At 42.6% G+C, this 25369-nt stretch overlaps 3 protein-coding genes across 3 annotated transcripts; 2 read left to right on the top strand and 1 right to left on the bottom strand.

The window, feature by feature from the left end:
* The first annotated feature begins 283 nt into the window (after positions 1-283).
* On the top strand, positions 284-6340 carry LOC121707217 (methylosome protein 50-like). Its single transcript, XM_042089585.1, has 10 exons — positions 284-522; positions 1045-1230; positions 1624-1765; positions 2312-2361; positions 3344-3414; positions 3663-3717; positions 4074-4145; positions 4256-4364; positions 4662-4730; positions 5102-6340. Exons 1-10 carry the CDS (start codon positions 441-443, stop codon positions 5241-5243), a joined length of 978 nt encoding a protein of 325 aa, XP_041945519.1. The 5' UTR covers positions 284-440; the 3' UTR covers positions 5244-6340.
* Positions 6341-6344: 4 nt separating this feature from the next.
* On the bottom strand, positions 6345-15835 carry LOC121707216 (formin-like protein 7). The gene is made up of 5 exons (XM_042089584.1): positions 15562-15835; positions 13847-13944; positions 11233-11320; positions 7665-9783; positions 6345-7478 (listed from the first exon to the last, which is right to left on the bottom strand). Exons 1-5 carry the CDS (start codon positions 15635-15637, stop codon positions 7385-7387), a joined length of 2475 nt encoding a protein of 824 aa, XP_041945518.1. The 5' UTR covers positions 15638-15835; the 3' UTR covers positions 6345-7384.
* Positions 15836-24192: 8357 nt separating this feature from the next.
* Positions 24193-25341, top strand: LOC121707346 (putative uncharacterized protein GUCA1ANB). Its single transcript, XM_042089839.1, has 2 exons — positions 24193-24370; positions 24950-25341. The coding sequence occupies exons 1-2, from the start codon at positions 24329-24331 to the stop codon at positions 25325-25327; spliced, it is 420 nt and encodes a 139-aa protein (XP_041945773.1). The 5' UTR covers positions 24193-24328; the 3' UTR covers positions 25328-25341.
* The last annotated feature ends 28 nt before the right edge of the window (positions 25342-25369 follow it).

Here is a 25369-nt window from a genome sequence, read left to right as displayed (position 1 = left end):
AACCGGCCCTGGTTCATCCTGAATTTGGTTAAGCATCCTGAAGTACGCTCGTGCGACGGATGGGATGTGAACACTTTTAAAGAGAACAGCGCCATCTACTGCATAAAAATGGAAGTTTTACATGTGAAATTGTTAATAATGTTATCCATGGCCGATTGGTCATAGAAAATAATATAAAAATGTTACAATTGTGTTACAGTGTTTGTAACAATATAAACTATGTAAACGTCATTTTAGTTCAAGCGATGACCGTTCGAAAAGTCCCGGAAGCGGAAACTCACTCTGCACGTGGTGACGGAAGGTAGCAAATTCATTCATTCGCGGCATTGAAACACCGTTGTCGAACGTGCAGCGTTGGTTTTAACAAACATAGTTATATTTATTAAGTTATCAGTATTTTCGTTTGTGATTTTGATTCAGTTTCGAAGTTAAATAAAGACATGATTAAGGATAACTGGAATATCCCACCTAACGCACCAGCGTGCATGGAAAAACATCTAGTGTCTGCTCACTACAGAGCTGGTAAGTTATGACATTGTAACGATAACGTTAACTGTATCGAAATGTCTGAAGTTTATCATAAGTGCTGTGTAACCAATAACGTTTCTTCTAATAACAGCTTGGTTAACTTACATCTTTGTACCTGGTAGGGGTTAATTTTTGTCCGATTGTAACGTCATGAGGTGAAAGAATACTCCTTAAAGTCTGCCATGGCCTTAGAAAATGTCAGTGACATAAGTTATCGAGGTTAGTAGCTATCTAACGTCAGTCAAGTGGCGTTACCAACCTATCTGATGGCAGTAGACCATGTCCAGTTAACAGTGTCCGGCGTCTGGTCTGAACTTACGCTGCGTTTTAGCATCAATAATCGTTACGCCTAAAATTGTAAGAGTAGACTTGTCATGTCAGTCGTTTAATTCGCTGAAATTCTCATCATATTGCACATGACTGATTACTGGTTGCTTTCATGAATGTTCAAAGTTGGACAAATGCAACGCATTACTGGTACTTCACATGCTATCCACATCTCTATTTTACTTCTAGATGGAGCTCTGCTTTTAGGCGCCTCCAGTCTAACTGGTAGGTCCTGGATGGGGTCCATCTGGGTGTACACCGACCCAAAGCAGGCACCCAACGAGGGCTTCTGCAAGGCTGGTGTTCAGACCGACGCGGGGGTCACACAGGCTCTGTGGGTGTCAGAGAAAGGCATCCTGGTAGCTTCAGATTCAGGTACAATTTACATCGTTGCAGGTGGTCCGTTCATTACTGATTGTCTTAACTAATTGCCAACATTATGCACGTGTGAGTATGTGTTTGAGTTCATATGTTTTGTATGAGAAAAGCCAAGGCACCACACAGCACAATAGAGAAAGGTTCACACATTAAATTCTTTCTCGTCTTGTGATGTTTGTGAGGTTCTATAATGCCTACACATTATAATTATGGAAACATTGTAACACTGTCTCAAACTTTGCCATATTGCATTTTTAAGAAGGTATGGGAACCCTGATCACAGTTTGTGTTCCATTTGAGCTTCACACAGGACACTGAAAAACATTAGTGCCTCTGCTCCATCAATGTTTACCATAGTCTGGCCATTGCATTGTTGCCATGATGCCACAGGTGCTGTGGAATTGTGGGAGCTGGCGGAGGACGAGCGTCTGCTGATGAGCCGTTTCAGCAAGCAAGAGCACGATCATGTGGTCACAGGCATCAGCACAACAGCAGCGCGCACCCACGCTGTCAGCAGCAGCATGGACTGCAGGTTGGTGGAAGAGCCAGTGAACCTATGGACGAGAAATACGTTTAAGACCAAATTAACACTTTAAAGTACTATTCAGTTCCTGCTTCTCATTCAGGGAAGTTGTTTTCTCAATGATTTTGAAGTCCCCTATTCAGTATAGTGGTTTTAGTACAGAGCCATTTTGGGAGACATAGTTATTGCAATATTTTGTGTGTGCAATTGTTTTTTTTTTTGTTTTTTTTTCATCGTTTCCAAATTAGATGGGTTTCCCCACATGATTCATTACAACATTTATAGTAGATGAGCAAAAAGCTTTATGAGCAGTACATTCAGTATACTGTACTGTGTGCTTAGTATATTATTACCCTTGACCCTCAGTAGGTGATGAAGGGTATTGTAATTGGGTCTATCTCTGAGTGTTCGTGTGTGTCTACATAATTGAAATCATTGATAAATTATTGGGTGCGAGGGTATGCAGTGTCCTGATTGATCTTGTTTTCTATGTATTTGTTGGCATCACCATTCATACTTGCCTTTCCGTATGTTTTTGTCCATTTATTCATGAAGCATCAAAGTATGGGACCTCAGCCAACAGACAGTCATCAACACATATCATGGTAAGATGGCATATGCTGATTTATTTATAAAGGTGATGAATTGCAGTTTGGAGTGTTGTATTTTTATTTGCTTGTCTATGAAATATTTTGCTTTGTCATCAAAGGGTTGGGTTTTAGAGGTTTAGCTTTAGCCAGTTAGCGTTGGCTATTTTGGTGCAGAGAAGTTTGTTTTCTATAAGCTGTTCTCAGCCGTGCATGAGTGGAGCTTATCAGCATACGATCATTACTGTGTTTACATTGGTCATGTGGCGTTTGCACCCAAGGCAATTGGCTCTTCATATGGTCCCAGAACTGAGATGTTGAGGGTTTCTGGGCTGATGTAGCTAGCATAGCCCCAGCCATTAAAATATTACCACTCAAATTCAAATGAGCTTAATTACAAGGTTGGAAGTTCTCAGGCATGTCATTGTACAGATATTTAGACGTGGGACATTTAAGATTTGAAAATGTATATACAGGTGTCTCTCGAAAAATTAGAATATTGTGGAAAAGTTCATTTTTACACCCTTATTTAGTTCAAAAAGTGGATCTTTCATATATTCTAGATTCATTAGATATAAAGTGAAATGTGTCAAGCCATTTCTTTGTTGTAATCTTGATGATTACGGCTTACAGCTCATTAAAACAAAAGCCCAAACCCAAAACCCAATGTGGCCCTTGAGCCAAAAAGTTTGCCCACCCCTGATCTAGAATATATGAAAGATCTACTTTTTGAACTAAATTAGGTGGGAAAATTACTTTTTCCACGATATTCTAATTTTTTGAGACCCACCTGTATAACCATTTACAAAATGTCTGATAATCTCAGGCTTCAGCCCCTGTTATCAGAGTGCCATGTCCTGTCTCCAAATGTTTAATGCAAGTGCTTAAAACAACAGAGTGATCATAATAATTCTAATAGTGTGTAATATCACAGGTGCATAAAGAGAACAGAGCCTCCATGCCTAGCACTAATGTGACCTAATGTGACCTCTGACTACAGCGCACACCATGCCGGTCATCTGTGTGGCTTGCAGCCCATCAGAGGAAGCCCTCCTCCTTTCCTGTGGTCAGGTGAGAGATATCTGCATTTCTATAAGTCATCTGCTGGTACTACATTGAAATCCTGACTGTGTACACATTCAGCCACAAGATGGCGTCAGTCATTCTTTCAGGTGTTTGCTTCATGTAGTTGAATTACATGAGCCCATTGCCAAGTGTTTAAAACATGGAACTGGAGAGGCATTACATTTGTTGTGGCTAAAAAGTGTGAGCAATGTCTGTGTCTTCGGAATGATCTTTGTGTCTCTCTCTTCTCCTAGGATGGCCGGCTTCTATTATGGGACCGCAGAAAACCAAAACCAGCAACTCGGTTGGGTAAGCGTTTCCTGTCACCAATTATCTGGTCACGTACACAACTGTTTGTTTTTCAGATTTTCAATATTGTAGTCAGCATTAGATCATGGGGTCTGTCCACATTCTAGTCATAATTCTTGAGACTGTGGACAGAGAAACGCCTGTGTCAGACATTTCCCCTGTTTAGTCGTTAAATCCATGCAACATAGGAAAACCCCAGTGTACAAGGCTTAGACTAGAGCACCAGTCTTATAGCATCTTGTGTAGCTAACCATTGAAAAGCCAAGGGTCACAGTTCCCTCTGTAGTTTGAGATGGGACATACACTCTTAAGATTTTCATTATTATCTTTTTATCTCATTCATCTTTTTATTGCAGACATAGTGTCTCCCAGCTGTTCGCCTACCACAGCGATATGGCACCCATGCCAAGCCAACACAATTGTCTATGGTAAGGAGTACTGCTCTATCCCACTCCACCCCCCCACTTACTTGCTGTCACACTTCACTGTCCTATCTAAATAAAGTCCAAAAAATATACTTAAATGTGCTAATGTTCAGGTGACGAGCTGGGAAGGGTCACAGTGAGGGACCTGCAGACGTCAGACCAAACCCAGACTCTGAACACCCACAGACGCAGAGTGACTAGCCTGGCCTTCTCCTCCCACAGGTATACCAGAACAACATCACCCTCCTAGACAACTCGGTAGTCTATGCTGTAGCCACATTGAAAACATGACAGTCTTGCCTTAAGAATTAGCTTTTGTCTGGTCTGCTGACTTGGCTCAAGCCCTAATTAGCAGCAGTGACACTTCATATTCTGATGTATTGTGTTTTTCTTTTGTGTCTTAATGCTTGCCCTTACCCAAACAGCAATCTGTTCAGTGATGCTTTTTGGTTCACCCAAGGCAGTGCTGTGTTACAATATTGATATTTTAGATTTTTGAAATGTCCTCTTGTTTGACAGTTCCCCGCTGCTAGCCTCCACAAGTGATGACTGCACGGTTGCCGTGGTGAACGCGGAGTTCAGAGAAATGTGAGTCAATATTGAAGGCCCTCCCAAAACCACCCAGCCCTATCCTGTGTGTCTTAAATAAATACCTTGTGTCAGGCCTTTTGTGAGAGAATGTAAATAGTTTGTGAGTGAAAAGTCTAATACTGGTAGATTCTTAGTGGAGCTGTTACAACTACTCTTACCCTACCACTCATCAGAGATTATATGGTAATCTATATTTGGTTTGTTATTTTGGTTCAGTGGTTTTGTGTTATTTTAATAGTTTGTTTAGCCATATTATTGCTGTACATACGGTCACGTAGCAGTGATTTACATTTCATTTTTTTTTTTTAATGTGCCCCGTGTCATTCACCTTCATTGATTTACACTCATAACCCCCCTCCTATTTTTAGTTTCAGAGACAGGAGGCACCAGGACTTTGTCCGTGGGTTATGCTGGGCCACTGATGGGTTGGACACCCTCACCACAGTGGGCTGGGACCACCAGGTTCTCCACCACAACATCAGCCAGTCACCACCAACCTCTCAACCGTAGAGCTGTCCACGAGGGGGCAAGGGGGTGGCAGGTAGAAGAAACATGGAAACGGCTCTCTTTCAGTAGACTAGTTCTCATTCAGTGACTAGTTTGAGGTCCGCTGAGATGGAAGTATTAGCTGTAAAAAATGGTAACTGGTTAACTAAATTCATCTCCCTACACACACACAACCCTACAAAGCCCCCACCTCTTGGTGAAAATGAATTTGGAAAACGAATTGGAGTTTGTGTGAAGAATGTTCTAGATTTAAAGCTGTTCATTGTCGTTCACTGCTGCCTTTACAAATTCCTTACTTGTGTGCCTGGCCCAGATGGAAGGCATTCTCTAGTTTCCTTATCCTCTCCACTTCAGATTCAGTGATTCTGTTTTTTTTTTAGGCACTTGCATTGAAACATCTTAAACTTTGTCCTTATTTCATCAGCATCCCAAGTCCCGTCCTTCAGAAATTAAAATGGTTAGATCTTTGTAAATCAATATGTCATTATGAATACTTTGTGTAACCCTTTATCAATCTGTTTATAACTTTATAATGTTGGGTTTAAGTGTTACCATAACAATTATTTAGTTATTCACAGCTAAATGTTACTTTTGTGACTCCGTGTAAGAGCTCTCCCTCACATACTCATGGAGGTTCCCCTTTTTGCACAAGGCTATGCCATCATGTAGTAGGCTTGTGTAAAGGGATTTGTGCGTTATAAACTCATGTTATGTTTGAGGGATGTCGATTATATAGTTGTCATGACCAGTATCTAAATCATTGTTGACTAATGTCAACTGTCCGGATGTATTTGTACTTCTGTACAAGATCATTCTCATTCATGTAGATTATTTTATACTTTTCAATGGGTTTTGTTTCATACACATCCAATACTGTCACTCACAACGGTTTTGTACATTTATAGGGTCTTTAATATTGAGTATGTATGTCTGTAGACGTGAGTGGTGGAGGATGTCAAACTGAAAAAGCTGAACATGATCACAGTTGTTGAAAGCTCCTATTCTCTAAGTGACACGGACATGTATGTTAAACAGTCTCAGTCTGACAATGACTCTCATTGTAAGTTCTAAACAGAAATAAATATGAAAAGAAAGTGCCAGTTGTCCATTTGGTGTCCCCTTTTAATCTGAGGTTTATTTTGAAGGTTAATACAGTCACTTTTGATAAGTCTACAAGTCATACCAATGATGCATAGCCTATTTATAACATGCATAGCCTATTTATAACATAAGCATAGTGGGTCATTGCGGTGCCTTGTAAAATATATTGTCCATGCTCACAATGCCATTAACCTTCACATCCAAGTGTCTATTTACATGTTTTGGCTGTGAGAAACATATTTACATTCTTACAGGCTCTCAAAATCCAGGCGTGTTTATAAATGACGCAGCATTATTGTTGGAAGATGGCAGCATATTAAAAGTGTTTGGTAGTTTTTAACTAACAAACAAAGATTACATCTTTTTTAATAAAAAGTATTAGATTATGCCTCTTGGCATTGGGGTATGAGTGACCTATGTCAAAACTAGATTAGTGTTGTGGTAAATGACAGATGAATTCCCATCGGGTTGAATATAAATAAGCATATGTTAGGATAGAAGAGAACTGTAGTATTCAGTACAAAAGACACAGCTTGATCATTTGTACATCTTTGTCCATAGGAATATATAACATTTCTTTATCTGTACCATTTGTAGAAACACTGACTCCGCTCGCAACTATTTTGTCAGCAGCGAATAAAAAACACTAGTTCATCAACGGGTTAAAACAATAAGGCAAAGCTCACTAACTGTGATAAGCCTGAAACCTGCTGAAGTTAACAGCCATGTTGCCCCAGACAAGTCAGACACTCCAAGGACTTTAGAACTTTTAACAGAGGACCAGAATGTCTGATACTGAAAGCACAGAAGGTTAAATAACAAGGGGAAAAAAGTCCTGCTGTTTGTTTCAACAGTAGATTATTTGAAGGCTAAAAACAATTGACAGGCACATTCTTCTTTTTCCCCATGCTGTGTTCTTTTTCCCCATGCTGAAGTAGAGGAAAGTGCTCACAGTTGATCATCTTCAGCACTGTAAAGGCACTGGTGTGTCTTGTATTTGAGTTTTGTTTTTACTTCTGATGCAGTCCTGTTAGTGAAAGTCTTCATGAGTCTTCTTTACTGACTAGAGTAATGGGTTGTTTGGTCCCTGGTCGTACTGTAAATGTCATACCGTGAGGATGCTTGGATGGTCCATTACTGCAATAATACAGGAAGGCGAGAAATTATTTTATTTGTAACACAAAAAATGCATTTCATATTCATTTGGCTGGTATAACAAATGTTTCAGATTTTACAGATACCCAATTACAAAGGATTAAGTTATGACACTGGGCTCTTTTAAAGGTAATAATTAACAGACATTCAAAACTACATGGGGCATACCTTGCAGGTGACTTTGATGCAGCAGCAACATTTCCTGCCTTCTTCTGGGCCATTCTGGTCTCAAGCTCCCGCATATCGAGGCCTCCACTTGCCTGTGGTGGAAGTGTGGCGCTCTTTGCTTTAGGAGAAGGTTTAGGTGGAACCCGAATGTCCTCTTCGTCATCGGACTGTGTGGTGACCCAGTCATCTGTGTTATCAGCTTCTTTGGTCTGAGCTGACAATTTGGGATCCATCTCCAGCATCTTTTTTTGCAAGATACTGAGAAGAGTGGCTTGGCTTGCAGATGTAGGTGTCGAGGGAAGATTTTGGGGAAGCGGCTTCGGCTTGGTCTGCTGAGCGATTTTGGCTTGCAGCTCACTCTGAGATGGTACAAGTCTGGGTGTGTTTGACGGCTTTGGCTTTTGGGCAGTGGGAGGTCCCTTTGCGATGGTGCTTTGCGATGGTGGTGGCCCTGCAGGTGGTGGTGGTGGTGGTGGTCCTGCAGGTGGTGGTGGAGGTGGTATTGATGGCTTTGTGGGAGGATCAGGAGGAGGTGTGCTTGGAGGACCCTCCCCATCTTCACTATCTGAGTTTGCAAACTCTGGCGGGGGAGGAATGAAAGGGATGCTGAAGTCCTGAACTTGGACGCTGGAGACGGCTGGAGCTGAATTAGTATCCTGAACTTTCTTTTCAACATTGCTACGAGAAGTGGATGGCACTGTGGGGAGTACTGGAGGCTTTGGTTCTTGCTTAGCAACAGAGATTCTCACCTGTGGTGGAGTGACCTGTACAGGAGCTTGAGGCTGTGCAGGAATGGCTACCTGAGCAGGAAGATCAAGTTTCTCTGCAGGAAGTCTTTCTTGAGAGTTTAGTGATGTGGATGAGGAGGACTTGGGGGTTACTGTGAAAGAGTTGGATTTTGATTCGCTGGGCTGAATAGTTGCCTGGGTAGGGAGCTCAACAGATCGGTTGCTCTTGCCGCTGTTCTCACGGGACAAACCTGAACGTTGCCGCTCTCGCTCCTTAGCAGCCCTCAGTAGGGCCAAGGGGGAAGTTCCAGCTTCCCTCGTCCCTGAACTCTCACTTGCTTTGAGGTTGTGTAATTTGTTGGCCAGTAGAGGACTGTACTGACGGGGTCTTACTTGGGATACCTCCTGTACCTTCGTCTGGCTTGTTTCTTGTGGAGTAGGAGCAGCTGGCACTTTTGGTAATTTTGGGGAAGCTGCAGGAGGGGTTGCTGCTGGTTTTGTTGGAGTTGGAATGGCATTTGGAGGTGTCTGAGGTTTTGGTGTGCTTGAAGGCACAGCTTTGGGTTGGCTTGGTAAGGTGGCTGTTAAATTTTCTTTGAGGTCCTTCAAATCTTGCTCCAGCTGAGCGCCAGAGCTTGCCCTGCGTGCTGGCTTAGCTGGAGGTAATGGTGTTTGAGCTGGACTTGGCGTTGCGGGGCCACTGCCATTGACATGGACCCGGACAGAGTCACCGGACGAGTCCTCTAGAAGGAGGATTGACTTGGGTCTCATATCTCGGTCTATGCCTCCACTCAGCAGAGTGGTCTTGGGTATGCTGTAGACCTTGGCTGTGGTATGGGGATTGAAGCTTGAAGGCACAGCAGCAGTCGTGGAAGATGAAGCAGATGCAACATCAAGATTCTGAATGGAGGACATCCGGACAGGCTTTGGCGGGGGTGCCTTTGCGGTCTTTTGGGGCCCAGGATGAGGCTGTTGTTTCACCACTGGTGGTGGGGGTGGGGTGAACTGTGGACATTCAGGAACATCTGGATGATCACTCACTATGGATACAGGCAACGAAGCTTTGCCGCTACTAGTACTGGATGTCACAGATGGGGGCTTTGGAGCGGGCATTGATGGGGGCTTCAGAGAAGCAAGGTCAATGTCCTGGGATTGGGCAACTGTTGGAGGTTTGGGGGCAGGCATGGGTGGTGGTCGGAGCGAAGCCAGATCTGGCGGGACCTCAAAGTCTCCATATAAAGATGAAGCAGGGACAAACTTTGGCGAGGGTGGGGAAAACTGAGGTGGAGGTGGTGGAGGTGCCACTGATGGAGGTGGAGGGATAAGTATTTCACCTTCTTCATTGTCAGGGACAGCAAAGATTCCACCATTGGGAAGCTGCTGGCTGCTTCCTATGAAAGAAGAAAAGGTCAATCTGTGATCTGTGAAACTTTCATTGGTATAGTACTATTAAAATATACATAGTTACTGAGAGAAAATGGAATTGAACATTATGTCCAATACTTTAATATGTTGGTTTAATGTGCAACATTGGGCCCAATATTCAGTATGTGGTTTAATGTTCTGCATTTCTCACTCGTGGGTCACTTTGACACTAAAAGTATGATTCTACGTCTGCATCATGACCCTGTGTGATATCTGTACTGTTCCTTTTAAACATGATAATGTAAGGCGCCAGAGTGGATATCACTTGCTGTTGTCTATTCTGCGTCAACAGTCATGTTAGTCATTGATTAAGGTATAAGTATAAGTATAAGTATATATACTCTTTTGATCCCGTGAGGGAAATTTGGTCTCTGCATTTAACCCAATCCGTGAATTAGTGAAACACAGCACACAGTGAGGTGAAGCACACACTAATCCCGGCGCAGTGAGCTGCCTGCAACCACAGTGGCGCTCGGGGAGCAGTGAGGGGTTAGGTGCCTTGCTCAAGGGCACTTCAGCCGTGGCCCACTGGTCGGGGCTCGAACCGGCAACCCTCCGGTTACAAGTCCAGAGTGCTAACCAGTGGGCCATGGTAGACTGAATGTCTCCTGGCGTTGCCACTGTATGATTATCTGTTTCTTACTGTTGGGTACTTAAACCCTGGATGATTCTGTGTCAAGTCAGAGACGCATATTCTGGAGTACGCTGTGCTACGGGTGTGCCTCTCTCCTGTATACAGCCTAATAAACCTTGCATCTTGATTTGTACTTTTTCGTGACTGGATCTCATATTTCACTTTGGTATATAATATTTTTACCAAATTTACTATATGAGGGGAGTTCCTTCATGTATGTAGGAAGGCACTATAATGCACTAATTACAATACCATAATTTTAAACTAAACTTATAATGGACAAATATTCTGAGATTTCATTGTGGCCAATCTTGGTAGGCTCAACATCATAGATCTGATCAGGTAACACCATCAAAGATGACACAAACAGCTGTGTCCTTTAAGAACTACGGTTGACTTTTAATTCTCTGTATTATATGGTTTCAATACATGTAATACATGTGAAACAAAGTCCTCAAGAATGTAACCATAGAGACATTGTTTATCCTTAGTATAACCTGTAGTCATAGTATAGGCATAGTATAAGCAGTCACATTAGTCTTAAATACCTGATGGAATCAGTTTACCTTTCACCTTTATTTACTTCACACTTTTAACATTCACATGACCTATACTCTTAAATCTGTACATCTTCTTCTTGTTCCTCTAGCATAATTGGTCTGTCAGACCTCATGCTTTGCCAATCAATTGAATCTTAAGCTTCACTCAAGGCTTAAACTAGGGATCATTACTGCTGGATTTGCATTTTTGTTACTTTGCTTTTGAGAAGCCGTAAACTGACCTGTTCCATTTGTCTTCGGCCCGTTCAGGGGAGGAAAGACAGGTACTTTCGGAGTCGGTACGGCAAAGCCTTGCACGACATCAGAGGACTGTGGGGGGAGAAGCAGTACAAAGGCATCAGCAGACTGTATACATTTTTCCTGTTAGACACTCAGACTGGTTAAATACTGACAGAAAGGGTAGATAGAGAGTATATAGCGAGAGAGAGAATTAGAAATTATGCTTTTATGGAAGTAAAAGCATCAGCAACGGCATCAGAGGACTACTGTGTGTGTGTGTGTGTGTGTGTGGGTGGGGGGGGGGGGGGGGGGGGGGGCAGTACAAAGGCATCAGCCTTTACTGGTTATTGTTTTGCCAGCAGTGGTAGAGCCGAGGATTTTAGTTTTCAGTGGAAACATGCGCTGAACTAACCTGTTTCCTCTACACCGGAAAATAATAAAATGCTCCCACACATTACGTTGTTCACATAGTTCACATATTAATCAAAAGGCTGCGTGGATCAAGTATAATGACGCATCTTACATCATCAACGATGATTAACACTGACAGACCGTGTGACAGAACCACGCCTAACCAACACCCGACAACAAAACAAAGATTAAAACACATAATACAGGACCTACCCATTAGGGTTTGTTTTGATGACAAGTAAACACACCTTGCCTTGCCATTTGTAAGCCAATGAGGACTCATCAAGGCCAGTACAATGTCAGACTGCAGGCAATAGAGGCATGCCGCAATAGCGACATCACCAATAGTGCATTAAGATGATGAGATAGCAGTTGCACCTGGTGTAAATCAGAGGGTAAGAAGTTCTTAGACCCCATTACCTTGCTGTAAGATGTAAGAAACTAAGTAAGTTGCCCCCCCCCCCTCCTCCTTATAAAGAAAAACAGTGCCCCATTCTCGTGTGCTCTGCCTCTATGCCAGTCACATTACATTGTTACATTTTTACTGCTGGCTGTGAGTTCTCTTTGCATTCCTATTAGAAATCTACCTCCACATACTTCTCATCAAACGATTCTGGACACACCTCAGGCTCCGAGAGCCTGCCAGTCTAGTGACTTCTATGCATGAGCAGGTTTTCTGTGGAAAGGCTATAGTGAGTGCATTTGTGCACGCACGCACGCACACACACACACACACAGTTTAATAACACAGACTTTGTATGCGCAACACCATTTTAGCAGACGGTACATCATAAGTATCCTTGTTCCTGTTCTTTTCAGACGGAGGTGAAAAGAAGAAATCAACAAAGGTTCTGAATGCCAACCTGACCTTATGCACCACTTATGTAATAACATTAACTTTGATTTAACCTCTAGTGCTGCTGACATTTTAACAGTGATGGACTGCCAGGGTACTGGAGTTTAACCCCTAAGGCAAACACACATGTGACACACGTAGAGTACCCTGTGAAGGGTAGATGGTCATATCTACAGGCCGCCAAGTGAGGAAAAGAAGACAGGTGGAACTGCACCGCGAGCCATTGCTGTCCATCACTGTCTTCTCTATCTTTTCCCCGTTGGCTAAGACTAAGGCATATTTCTCTCTATTCCTCAGCTCCTGTCATACACAGAGTGAAAGTCAGAGAGGTCCTACCCCTCTGATGCTGGGTGTGTCACATGTCAGGTATGCAACAGGGACGTCACCACAGAAAGAGAAACGAATGGTGAGGGTGAGAGAGAAAGAGATGGAAAAGGTTTGTCAACTGTGCTTGAAAGCTAGCCATGCATGTCAAAAACATGTAGTCTAAGATTATTTGTTTACATTCAGTTGAACATTATCCAGGTCATTTGCATTTAAAAAAATCTTTGAAAGAATGGCCTTCTCAAGATTCTCAAGGAATAACAAACTCTTTAACACACAGCTCAGTAAGAGAATGGGCCAAACTCACTAGTGTTGAACCAGGAGAAAGGAAGGAGGAAGTGGAGACGAAAGCAGAGTATGGCTCTCTGATCATTTTACAAAGGGGGAGAATGATAGATGAGCAACACAGCAAAAGTGCATACGATACTGAATGGGGATACAGCTGAAATTACTGCAGTTTTACATTCCTATGGATTCTAAACATCTAACACTGCCATACACATAACACACTGCCATAACACATTTATCAACAGACTTTCTATAACAACCAAAATCACAATGCTATATTAACACGTACTGTCATACTGAACTCTAAAAAAGCTCTGTCTATACAAAAAAGTTCCTCAACAATAATAATTAGTGAAATCTAAAACAGCTGCTGGGGGGACAGAGAGCAGAGGCACCTGAGATCACCACACAAAGATCATTGATCACAGAAACACTCCTCATAGGCCAAGAGAGAGGGTGGCCTCAGACGACAAAGGGCACATTGAGGGGAAAATTCAAATTTGGCTTCAAAGACAGAGTCAGGCACAGGTGGACAGTGAAGCCTTGGAGCAACGCTGCACTTTGCATTGTAGCCTACCTTGTCTTGAAAGCAATCAACTAGGTGTTTTACATATTCACAATTAACACAATACAAACTACAAAATACAATACAAACTACAAATAAAGCATATCATTTTACTCTGTATGGACAGTCAGAAGAATAGAAGACAAACTTCTCAATTAAGATTGATATATACCGTGTGCGAGTTGAAGTAATTAACAGTGGGTCTAGATCGAACTTTAGCTGTGCCTGATACTGGTATTGCTGACGAGTCAAAACCCAACTCCACATGTTCTGAAAGAGAAACAACTCATTAATTGTGATAACAATGTCAATACACATGTATTGCCCTTAACAGAGCGTAATGTTTGTACACATGATCTCCAAACCTGTATCTAAGACATTCCTTGCAGCTTATGCAGTAGTGATAAACTGAATTATTCACCCAATCAAATGCATTTTCATGCAGATATTGTTACATGGTGAAACTGGCCTTATTCACTGAAAAACACATTGATTATGCTATACAATATAACACCATAAATACACAGATTAAAAAAAATAAAAATAAATCATCAGTCAGTAAACAATTTAACAACTAGGCGACCTATGTTGATGTGGACTGATAAAGCACTAAAAACAATGACTGCTGCCCTTCCCATCTGGCCTTGTGCAGAAATACTCGTCTGAAGGATCCTTGCCCATCAACAACCACAAAACAACTCTAAAACATGATAAACACTCCCCTATTGCTGTCCTTCGCCCTCTTTGATCTTCTCTTCTAATGGTCACACAGACTTGGACTGACTTCACTGAATAATCAGTATGTCTAAAAAGATTGTTTGTTTTTTTGCTTTTCAGGGGCCTTGACTTTATATAATGAATCTGTTGTAGTAACATTTCAATATGTTTGCTCACAAGTATCAGTGATTTCGTTTCTGTGTTGTTGGAACTCCAGTGATTTGGAACCGAGTGTGGCCTATGCACTTGTTTGAGCACACCAGCGAGTACAGAACATGTCAACACAATTAATAGTTTGGATTATGGCTATCTTTGTTATGAACAAACCAGATTTTATATTTGGCACTGGTAGTACAACTTTCCTGATAGGCCTACTGTTTAGGCTACACACTACTTATTTAGACAAATGGTCGACCAGGGTCTTTTTAATCGTTCATCAAAAATATCCAATCATAAAAAAGATTTAAAAATATCAATCGTCAAACTTTAATTTCTTATTTTTTCTTTGACGAGGAAGTGACTGAGAACATCAGATTAATTCTGATTCAATTAAGGAACATCAGTCATCCCAGCTGTGCTTGTCAGGATCATATTTGCATGCTAATGCAAATATCTTATCTTAAAGAGACAAGAGAATTGAAATGATTTCCACTGTAGCCTACAGACAGTCGGTCAGTAGCCTACATCATGCTTCAGAAACTGAGACTTTTATCCTAGCCTACTGGACAGATCTCTTGGCAAGGGCACTGCTAGAAAATTTGGGACCTATGAAAGACTAGAATAATTCTGCCCCCGGAAAGAACTATGCAATAGCCTAATCAACCCTATGGCATATCTGTATCTATATGAAGTCGTGTTGTAGATAGTAGCCTAGTCGACCTTTAAGCTCTTGACTTAATGATCCTGGGTTTCTACTGCTATTGCTGCTATTGACGTTTGGACCATATGCAAATAAATGTAGGCTAAGTTGTAACGTTAACCATAGGCCTACTATAAATTCATATTTCGTATTTCGTCGTGTCATTGGACCTACACCCCCCCCCCCCCCCCTTTCTTAAACCTGTCACTTTGGTTAGGTGCAGTCGTCGCGCGCGTGCATTAGACTTTAGCATAACAACTTCAGTGACATACAATTGTAAAAGAATCGGCGTCAAGGACATTGACACTTACCCATTCCCCCGTCCTTCATTTGGACGCTGGTGTCGAACAGGGAATGATTCTTTCTACTCAAAAACCCTTTCTTCATTTTTGTTACCCTGGTGTGCAATACTCCTCAAAAAGAATTGTTAATGCCTCATAGTTCCACGACTGCGTTGATGTTATAAAATTCACTTCGACTAGGACTACTTATGGATACATGGTGAAACGTGTCCCCTCTTCTGTGAATTATGTTCAATTTCGTGGAATAAAATGGCCTCCCGCCTCCGCCTCCTCCTGTTATAGCCTCCCTCCTTTGTGAGGCGACAGGTGAGGCAAAAAAACTCACCGCCTCCTGAGCGCAAGTAACATTCCAGTTTTCCTGCCAACTTTGAACACACCTTTCTTAGCAATTACTCAGTCCTGTATCCATGGATGCAACATAATATCACAATGAAACTCAATGTCCATAATGGCTTTCAAGGAGTTGCTCTCTTCGTTTAGCCCAAATAAATCCAAAAGCGAAAATAGCATATTTAAATACATAAAATCAGATTCTATGTATGGTAAATGTATGGTAAAACATGTGTTAGAGTAGTCCCAATTTGCATTAAAGTCACTTTAAATCAAAAGTAAAATGACAACTATTTCAAAAAACATTTAGAGAGGGGTGCATGGGAAGTTGGAATAGGCTAGCCTATGCTGTTTACAGTGACAGTATTTTCAGCAGTCTTGTAATAGTCTGACAGCAGTCTTCTCACACAGCAGCACTCATGTCTAATTCTTCAACAAGGAATGTGCAACAGTAGCCTAAGTATCTATTATGGTAGATTCTACTTTTATTTATTTAATTTCTACTTTTTATTTGAATCAGTTCTTTTTGGAAATCGTCCTCAGACGATCCTCAATTTCCCCATTTAGGCTATAGCCTATCACATCAACTACATAATGAGCTATCTGAACATCATTTAGTTACATCAGATTAGATAAGATCAGTTCAGGCAACATTAACTATAAAACCTCTATCAACTAATTACCCACTGTCTGAAAAATGTCTTTTAGTCCATTCTTGGATTACAATGGGATCTAGATTAGAAAACAGTGAAGTGAAACCTCATACAATCTCAAACACTTTGTGCAATCAGGTACACAGTTGTGTGATACATTAGGCTATTTGTCACTGAAAACTAAGTTTGAGGTATAGTGGGTTGCTGTCAAATCTTTGACAGCAGTCCAATATTCTTTTAATGTGTCATAGTTGACTACATTGAAAAATATGGACGTGTGTGTCTATATTTTGCTATACAGTATATGTGAAAAACAATGTACCCAATTTTCCATTAGAAATAACTTAAAGTAGTTTAAAACATAACATGAGCTGCAATATTTGTTCTTTATGGTAAAAAAATGCAACATGGCACAGGATGTGAAAATCAGTTTTGGCATATTAGGCCTACATACTTCAAGTCTGCATTTAATTGTACTTCTTTTTGGACAACTATATTACCATGATGACCATATTTGCTAAATGGAAGGTACAAATCTGGATGTGTTTAGCAGAACTGAAATGGTGCGCTGTTATATGGCCAAACACAGTATGTCACCTCAACAGGCCTTTAAGCGTAGAGAATCACCTGACGTCTATATTAATATTAGCCCCTCTGTTATCTCATAATATCCTATACTGCCATTTCCCACCCTCAGCTGTGTGGTTTGGGTCACTAGGCTAAGTGAAAGATAGCACTTTAGTGGGATTCAGATAAGAAGATCAGGAATCCTCTAGTGCAGATGGATATATGCGCCATGTGCATTAATTGGATTTGGGTCACAGAGAAAGCCTGCTTATTATAGCTGTGCTCTGGTGTGGTCCCTGATGGCCCTGTGATGTCTTATGGAGGCTGCCACAGGGTCAAAGGTTAACTTTTCAAAAGGTGTCTCAGGAGAGAGAGAAAGAGAAATACTCGGTATATTATCCAAGAATGATGGCACTTCTTTCCATACATTTCTAATGAACAGACAAAGCTATCAGTGGATGGCGAATCCAAAAAAAAAAACTGGAAAGCAAACTGTATTAACCCACTAACAAACAAATGTATTAAGGAGCTTAATACAAATGCAATTACATATGTAATAATTAATTATTTTAATTGTTACACAGTTTAAGAAGTGCACATGCTGCCTAGCCAGAATCATTTGAACAAAATATGAGTGCAGGCATGATATGAATTTGCATTGGGCACACAGTGTAATATAATTACAGTTTATTCTGTTTCTTCACATTCTGCCTGCAATTTTCTGGTGTCTCCCCTATCCTTAAGTCTTTCTCACGCTGGTAAATGAACTCAGGACTGTTCAAGACTTTCTCCTCGAATAAACACTTCGACCGATCTACTGCCTTGTTGCACTCGTCTTGGAGATGGAATGCAGACTGGCCAGTCCTGTTCTGCTCCATTGTAGGTGGTCACCATGCCAACCACACGAGTGAATAATGCGTAGAATGTGCAAGCAGGTAATATCCGGAATCCTTTGTGCTCACTGTTCTGTGTACTGATCTTCACTGATCTTGGATGACGTGCAATCCGATCCTCAACACTTTTGCATGACAGAGCTGCCAGAGATTTTTCTAGGATGCTCTCCGTGTTTGAGGAGCATGAGGTGAGGTGCATGTTGCGGGCCGTCAACCCGAGGTAGGCGACTGGTCCTGATGGGATCCCAGGATGCATGTTGAAGGACTGTGCAGATCAGCTGGCTGGAATCTTAACAAATATCTTCAACCAGTCCCTGGAACAGTCCACTGTCCTACCCTGCCTGAAATCCTCAATGACTTCTATAGTCCCACTGCCCAAGAAACCTCACATCTCTAGCCTCAACAATTACCGACATTCACCCCAGTGGTGATGAAGTGCTTTGAGAAACTGGTCCGTAGTCACATCACAGCAGCCCTGCCCCGCAGCCCTGATCCCCACCAGTTTGCCTACAGAGCGAACCGATCTACAGAAGACGCCATAGCACTACATACTGCACTATTACACCTGGAGCAGCAGGGGAGCTAAGTGCGGACGCTCTTTGTGGATTATAGCTCTGCATTCAACACCATCATCCCTCACAAGCTAGTCAAACTGGGGGACACACCATTTAGCATGTGGATCAATAGCTTCCACTCGGACCACAGACAGAGGGTCAGAGTGGGCCACCACACATCCATGGCCCTAAGCATCAGTACAAGCTCTCCCCAGGGTTGTGTGCTGAGTCCCTTGCTATATTCCTTCTACACACACGACTCCATCACAGCAACACCATGGTGAAGTTCGCGGATGACACCACAGTGGTGGCTCATCTCCAGGGGGGACGGCAAGTCTCCCCCCTGGAGATCATAGATGAGATTTATCATCTTGAGATTACAGGAGAAAGAAAACAGAGATCCCACCATTAATCATCAGTGGGGACTGTGTGGAGAGGGTGGCAGACTTCCACTTCCTGGGAGTCCATATCGAGGAGGACCTATCCTGGAGTGTGAACACCTCTGAGCTGTCGAAAAAGGCCCAGCAGAGACTGTACTTTCTGATAATATCAGGAGGAATAACATCGCACAAAGACTGCTGGTGTCCTTGCACCGAGCCTCCATTGAGAGCATACTAACATACTGCATATGTGTATGGTACACCAGCTGCACAGCGGTTCAGAGGAAAGTGCTCTAGAAGGTCATCAATATGGATTCAGATGTTTAATGGATCAATGCAATGACAGATAGTATGCAGGCTTGCAGATGAATGTTCATACTGTTTTTATGCAATGCCTCTGTGTTCATACTTTTTTATGCAATGACTGGGTATGTATGACTGTGTGTGTCTATGTATGCTGCTAATGATGTTATATGTTTCTATTTATTTTTTAGCACACTAGCACTTGTGCTGCTGAACTGGGGGAGCCACTGAAGCACATCTTCAACTGGAGTCTACGTCTCGGACAAGTTCCATCACTGTGGAAGACATCATGTCTCACCCCCGTCCCTAAGAAGCCACACCCCAGTGAGTTTAATGACTTCAGGCCTGTCAATCTAACATCACATGTGATGAAGACACTGGAGCGACTGGTCTTAGGTATGCTCAGACCCCAGGTACGCCATGCACTAGACCTGTTACAGTTTGCATACCAGGAGAAAGTGGGCGTGGACGATGCCATCACTTATCTTCTACACAGGACACATTCTCACCTAGACAAGGGGAAAAGTGCTGTGAGAATCATGTTCTTTGATTTCTCAAGTGCTTTTAACACCATCCAACCCCTCAGACTGGGAGACAAGCTCTTGCAGATGGGTGTGGACGCTCACCTGGTAACCTGGATTACAGACTACCTGACCGAGCGACCACAGTTCGTCAGACTAAAGAACTGTCTCTCTGACACTGTGATCAACAGCACCGGAGCGCCACAGGGAACTGTGCTCTCTCCAGTCCTGTTCACCCTGTACACATCTGACTTCTGCTACAACACCGAGTCATGCCACATGCAAAAGTTTTCTGACGATACTGCAATTGTGGGGTGTATCAGGGACGAGCAAGAGGAGGAGTACAGGAGCCTGGTGGAGGACTTTGTGCAATGGTGCAAACTCAATCACCTTCAACTCAACACTTCAAAGACCAAGGAGATGGTGGTGGATTTCCGCAGGTCTAAGCCCGCTCTGCTACCAGTCTCCATTGATGGGGTCAATGTGGAGGTGGTAAGCACCTACAAGTATCTTGGTCTCCACCTGGACAATAAGCTGGACTGGTCAGCCAACACTGACGCACTCTACAAGAAAGGGCAGAGCAGGCTGTACTTCCTGAGGAGGCTGCGGTTCTTCAATGTGTGCAGCAAGCTCCTCAGGATGTTCTACCAGTTTGTTGTGGCCAGCGTCCTCTTCTATGCAGTGGTATGCTGGGGAGGAAGCACAAAGAAGGATGCTGGGCGACTTGACAGGCTGGTATGGAAGGCTGGCTCTGTAGTGGGAGCTGAACTGGAGTGCATCACTTCAATATCTGACAAAAGGACCCTGAACAAACTGATCAACATCTTGGACAATGAATGCCATCCACTCTACAGCACTATTAAAAAGCAAAAGAGCTTGATCAGCTGGACGCTCACTGCCATGCACAACTGAAAGGCTGAGGAAGTCATTTGTCCCCAGGGCCATTGAACTGTGTAATGCTTCACTAAAGGGAAGAGGAGAGATAGACTTCTCTGCAGTCTGTCTGCCTCTCCACCCTCTCCATGTTTGAGTACTGACTGCCCACTACTGCTTTACTACTGTTTTACTACTGTTTTACTAATGTCCACAGCCTAATGTTTTTACTACTGTTTTCCTGCTACACTGTTTTTCATGCTATATTAGCACACATGATCAATGGCTTCTGCTACAATACTGAATGGCTGTAACCCTATTACCTCAACCTGTTCTTGCACTGACATAGTTTTTTATATTACCTTGTCTACATTATACCTTACTCTCCTATTTGTATTATTTATGCTGGTCTCTAGACTTTATTACTGTACTGTTGGTCTAATGTTGGACTACTTTTTGCACCTTCACCTTCACCATGACACTCACTCTCTTGAACACCTTACCATGCACACATAACTAAAGGGCTACTGTTGGACTACTTTTGCACCTTCACCATGACACTCACTTTCTTTAGCACCTCACCATGCACATAACTACACGCCCTGTCACTACAAGTGTCTCATGCTTGATCACCCTCAAGCACACTGGATTTTTTACATTTAATTTATATATTTAGTATTTAGTTTTGTTTTTCTTATCTCCTGTCTCTATTGTACAGTGGAGTTTGGTTATATGTCCATTATGTTACATCTGGACAACATAATGAAACTATTCATGAATAGCATTGCCTAGTTCCCTTCCACTAGCCTAGAAATCTAGACGCGCCCCTAGCGGCTGCCAGGGCTAGTCTCAACTCTCCGTTGGCTTGTGAGCTCCAGAAATCGAAACTTAATCAGGCCAATGAAATCGTGTATAGAGTTGTTAGGTGGGCTTAACATAATGATTGATGGCAAAGTTGCAACGGTTTGGCTTGAATTCCCTGCTACTTGAAAATAAATAAGATGGATGTTGCTGCTGGCGAACAGTGTGACACGAGTTAAGCTTTTATTAAGTTGGCAAACGTTTGAACTAGCCAACTAGCTCTGCTCGTGGGAAACGCATGGGACTCATAGCGCTGCCGCTGTCCTATTGCGTGCAGAGGGAATTTGAAAGACAACTGATTATCCCGCCCCTCGGACTGAGCACTGCGAACGGTGAGTGCCCAGACCTTACATTTTAATGTGGGTCTGGCTCGTCAGGCTACCCTTCCACAGGTATCTTAAAGAGGGAAAAAGAGACTGGTATACCAAAATAATCTCAATTTATTATTGCAAATGGTTTGGTTAAAATATTGACGGTTGGCAAACAATACAGTCCGAGGGCACACAAATGACCAACAGCACGGCCTCACTACCACACCAAGCACAATGCATCAGACACCTCAATCTCAGTTAGCACTGCAACCACAATAGGAAAACTCTGTATAAGCATGCAAGCTCACAACTGGGTAATACAGGTGAAACCACACCACATCTATGTTAGAGGCTAACTTCGGACAAGTGTTAGGCGATGTTATAATAGCCTACTGTTTTAGTCAAACCATTCAAAATAACAACCATCCCTTAAAAAAAGGAAAGAAAAGAAACAAACAAAACAAATACACAAAATGTACAATGAGTCTTGGAGGTACAGTACAATTCTTAAAATTACGATGGGGGAAAGCGGCAATTAGCCTACACATAGGAGCACTCGGTGTCGTTCCTGTTTACAGCAATACAGCAATTCGCCAGTGTGAATGAAAAACTCGCTGCTCCAGCTCACGACGTCTCTGCTTTCGGCTGAGAACAAAGGCGATGCGCCGACCAGTATGAATGAACTACTCTCGTCCAACTTTTAACAAGTTGTGCTTGACGCTGAGAACAAAGGCTATGCGCAGACCAGTAATGAAAGAACTCCTCTCGTGCAACTTTTAACAAGTTGTGCTTGACGCGGAAAACGAGGATTCTGACTCCAGTATGAATTAACTTTTACCAGCTCGCACTTGACCCACGCTGACCGACCCAACCAAACAGGGCAGCCGTGGCCTACTGGTTAGTGCTTTGGACTTGTAACGGAAGGGTTGCCGGTTCGAACCCCGACCAGTAGGCACAGCTGAAGTGCCCTTGAGCAAGGCACCTCACTGCTCCCCGAGCGCCGCTGTTGTTGCAGGCAGCTCACTGCGCCAAGATTAGTGTGTGCTTCATCTCACTGTGTGTTCACTGAGTGCTGAGTTTCACTAATTCACGGATTGGGATAAATGCAGAGACCAAATTTCCCTCACGGGATCAAAAGTATACTTATACTATTACCGTCGGTCCCGGCGAATTCCTAAAGAAACGCAAGCACTCACACCATAGTTGTATCTAAATTAGCTATGTACCAAAAATGACATTTTACCGTGACTCGAAGAGCTGTAAAGGCACCTCACAGTGTTGTAAGGCTGCGTGTACACATCCGCTTGGAGCTCCAGTGGAATTTTAATTTCATGACGAGAATTATCGTTCTAACCGTTCATGTGCCGTTGAAATGGCGTAAATAGGGGACCCATCAGGCCAGCACTAGCCTATAACTCCGAGCTTAATCGGATATTTCAGGCCAGTGGTCCCCAAACTTTTTCTTCCGAGGGCCAGCTCACTATGCCTGGCTCTAAGAGAGGGCCAGAGACTCGGAGTATATCAGTAACCATAAATAGCTTTGTGCTGTGAACAACAACAGTCTACCTTAGTTGAATATTCCATTACATTTAATCATAGACTACTGCAATTTAATACCATTGTTAGCTGTGTTTATATTGCCATCATACCATGTAAAATGTAGCTCAAATTAAATAATACTAATAGGCTAAAAAGACTTTAGCATTCCCAAAAGTATTAGCAGGGAGTCCCAAAAGTATATTTTATTTAAAATGTGTGAACTCTGTGTCTTTGCATACACAGCTCAAGTTGTGAACAAGCGATATCCTACAAATAATTTAAAGTTCTCAAACTATGAGAGTTGCTGGCAACATCTGAAATGACCACCATTCTAACTTTCACTCACTTGATGAGAACTTTGTGAATTTATATGAACATTTGAAGAGTGAATAAAAAATAGAAATAATTATCCCAGAAAGTCCCAGAAAAGTGACTTTAATAGAAGTTAGTTAGTTATTAACAATTAATTGATAAACTTTTAGAATACTTTGAGCACTGATGCAGTCAGCATAGGCCTCTTACATTGTTTGCAGGTAGGTTCATTCCGTTTTCGATGGCAAACGCGAAACAGCGCCAAAACAACCACCAGTGGACAAAAAGAGTATTACATGTGTATTGTTAGACTTGCCACATAGAGAATGAATGGGGGAAATTACGGAGGTTATAGTTTGACGATGTCGTACTCCCGTGCGGGCTAGATGCTATATACCACGGACATGTTTTGGGGGGCCACCCAAAATGAGGTGGCGGGCCATATCCGGCCCGCGGGCCGTAGTTTGGTTACATTATGTATGCTGATGTCATTTTCACTATGATGTCATAAAGCCAGCCATGGAGATAAACAGCATCTAGAGAAAAATGTTCCAGTCTGGTCCTTCCAGACACTGTCAGGCTTCTGAGGGGTAACCAAAGGTTAGGGTGACAGGCACAGCTTTCTGGAGGTTTCCTCAGCAAGTTTCCTCTGCACTTGTCCACCGTTCTTGCCATTGCCATGGAGATGACACCGTGTAGAGAAGCTTGTAAGAGATCTCAGGTAAAGTGAGACCTGTTTTGAGGTTCTTAGAATGGGAGCCAAAGTAATCAGAGATTATTATCTCTGGCAGAGAATGGATGGACAGGCAGGTGGGAACGTTCCCTTTGGGGCACTAATCCCTAAAAGCTTTGAATAAAAGCAACACCGCTGTTCTGCTGGTATTCCTATGGAGAATGATTACATTGTATTCCTTGCCACACTGCAATTTACAGATTTTGGTAATTGATGACCTAAAGTCTAAAGAGGTAAACATGATCTCATCATGAATTACAAATGTAGCCAATCAGCAAGGAAAATGACTTCAGAATTTACATTTCAGATACAAATAGGTTGTACGGCAATGATAATTTCTTCAATGTATGCTAACCACAAACATCTATTCCCTATTTTTTAAATGTCATGTTTTCAGTTACGAGTTAGTTTTCAGAGAAGCTTCAGAGAAGCTCTACAAAATATGTCAAACAGCACACAAATTTAATGGAGTAAAAAAATGCCCATTCCATTATTGAATATCATCAAGAGTGCCTATTTACTTAACATTGGAGTTTGCTTTACCCTTTAACCCCAACCCGCCCCCAGACACCAGTGAACCCACTGAAGACCATCATACCCATCAATGCCAGCAAGAACAAAGTGGTGGATAAGCAGCTGAACCTGCTGGTCTTCTCCTGGTGGCAGAGGCAGCAAGATCAAGTGCAGCTGTCCCCTGCATGCTCCTGTGACCACAACCAGGAATCACAAACAGCCGCCAAGGAGCCACAGTCAACACTGACCAACATCCACACCAACTCCCTCATCCCATTCTACAGTGCGGTGAAGCCCACCTGTGGCTACCGCTTCTCGAGGGACACTGACCACAGGCGCAAGACCATTGGTATTCCTACCAGCAACCCAGTCATGTGGAAAAATAACATTCCTACATCTGCATCAGCTCAGCAAAAATCTGCCCCAAAATAAAGACACCAAGTTGACGTAGGCCTGTTCTTGATGTTTAGGCTA

This window comes from Alosa sapidissima, chromosome 4 (genome assembly GCF_018492685.1).
Source record: "Alosa sapidissima isolate fAloSap1 chromosome 4, fAloSap1.pri, whole genome shotgun sequence".
Taxonomy (NCBI): domain Eukaryota; kingdom Metazoa; phylum Chordata; class Actinopteri; order Clupeiformes; family Clupeidae; genus Alosa; species Alosa sapidissima.
Note: the sequence above shows the minus strand (reverse complement) of the source record. Positions and strands in the feature narration are given on the sequence as shown.

Excerpts from the sequence above, each read along its gene's own strand:
- LOC121707217 (XM_042089585.1), top strand. The coding sequence starts at position 441 with ATGATTAAGGATAACTGGAATATCCCACCTAACGCACCAGCGTGCATG. Across the intron at positions 523-1,044 it reads GTCTGCTCACTACAGAGCTG|ATGGAGCTCTGCTTTTAGGC; the intron begins GTAAGTTATGAC and ends TTTTACTTCTAG. Across the intron at positions 4,365-4,661 it reads CTGGCCTTCTCCTCCCACAG|TTCCCCGCTGCTAGCCTCCA; the intron begins GTATACCAGAAC and ends CTTGTTTGACAG.
- LOC121707216 (XM_042089584.1), bottom strand. The coding sequence starts at position 15,637 with ATGAAGAAAGGGTTTTTGAGTAGAAAGAATCATTCCCTGTTCGACACC. Across the intron at positions 13,945-15,561 it reads AATGAAGGACGGGGGAATGG|AACATGTGGAGTTGGGTTTT; the intron begins GTAAGTGTCAAT and ends TTTCTCTTTCAG. Across the intron at positions 7,479-7,664 it reads GCATCAAAGTCACCTGCAAG|TAATGGACCATCCAAGCATC; the intron begins GTATGCCCCATG and ends GTATTATTGCAG.
- LOC121707346 (XM_042089839.1), top strand. The coding sequence starts at position 24,329 with ATGGAGATGACACCGTGTAGAGAAGCTTGTAAGAGATCTCAG. Across the intron at positions 24,371-24,949 it reads AAGCTTGTAAGAGATCTCAG|ACACCAGTGAACCCACTGAA; the intron begins GTAAAGTGAGAC and ends ACCCGCCCCCAG.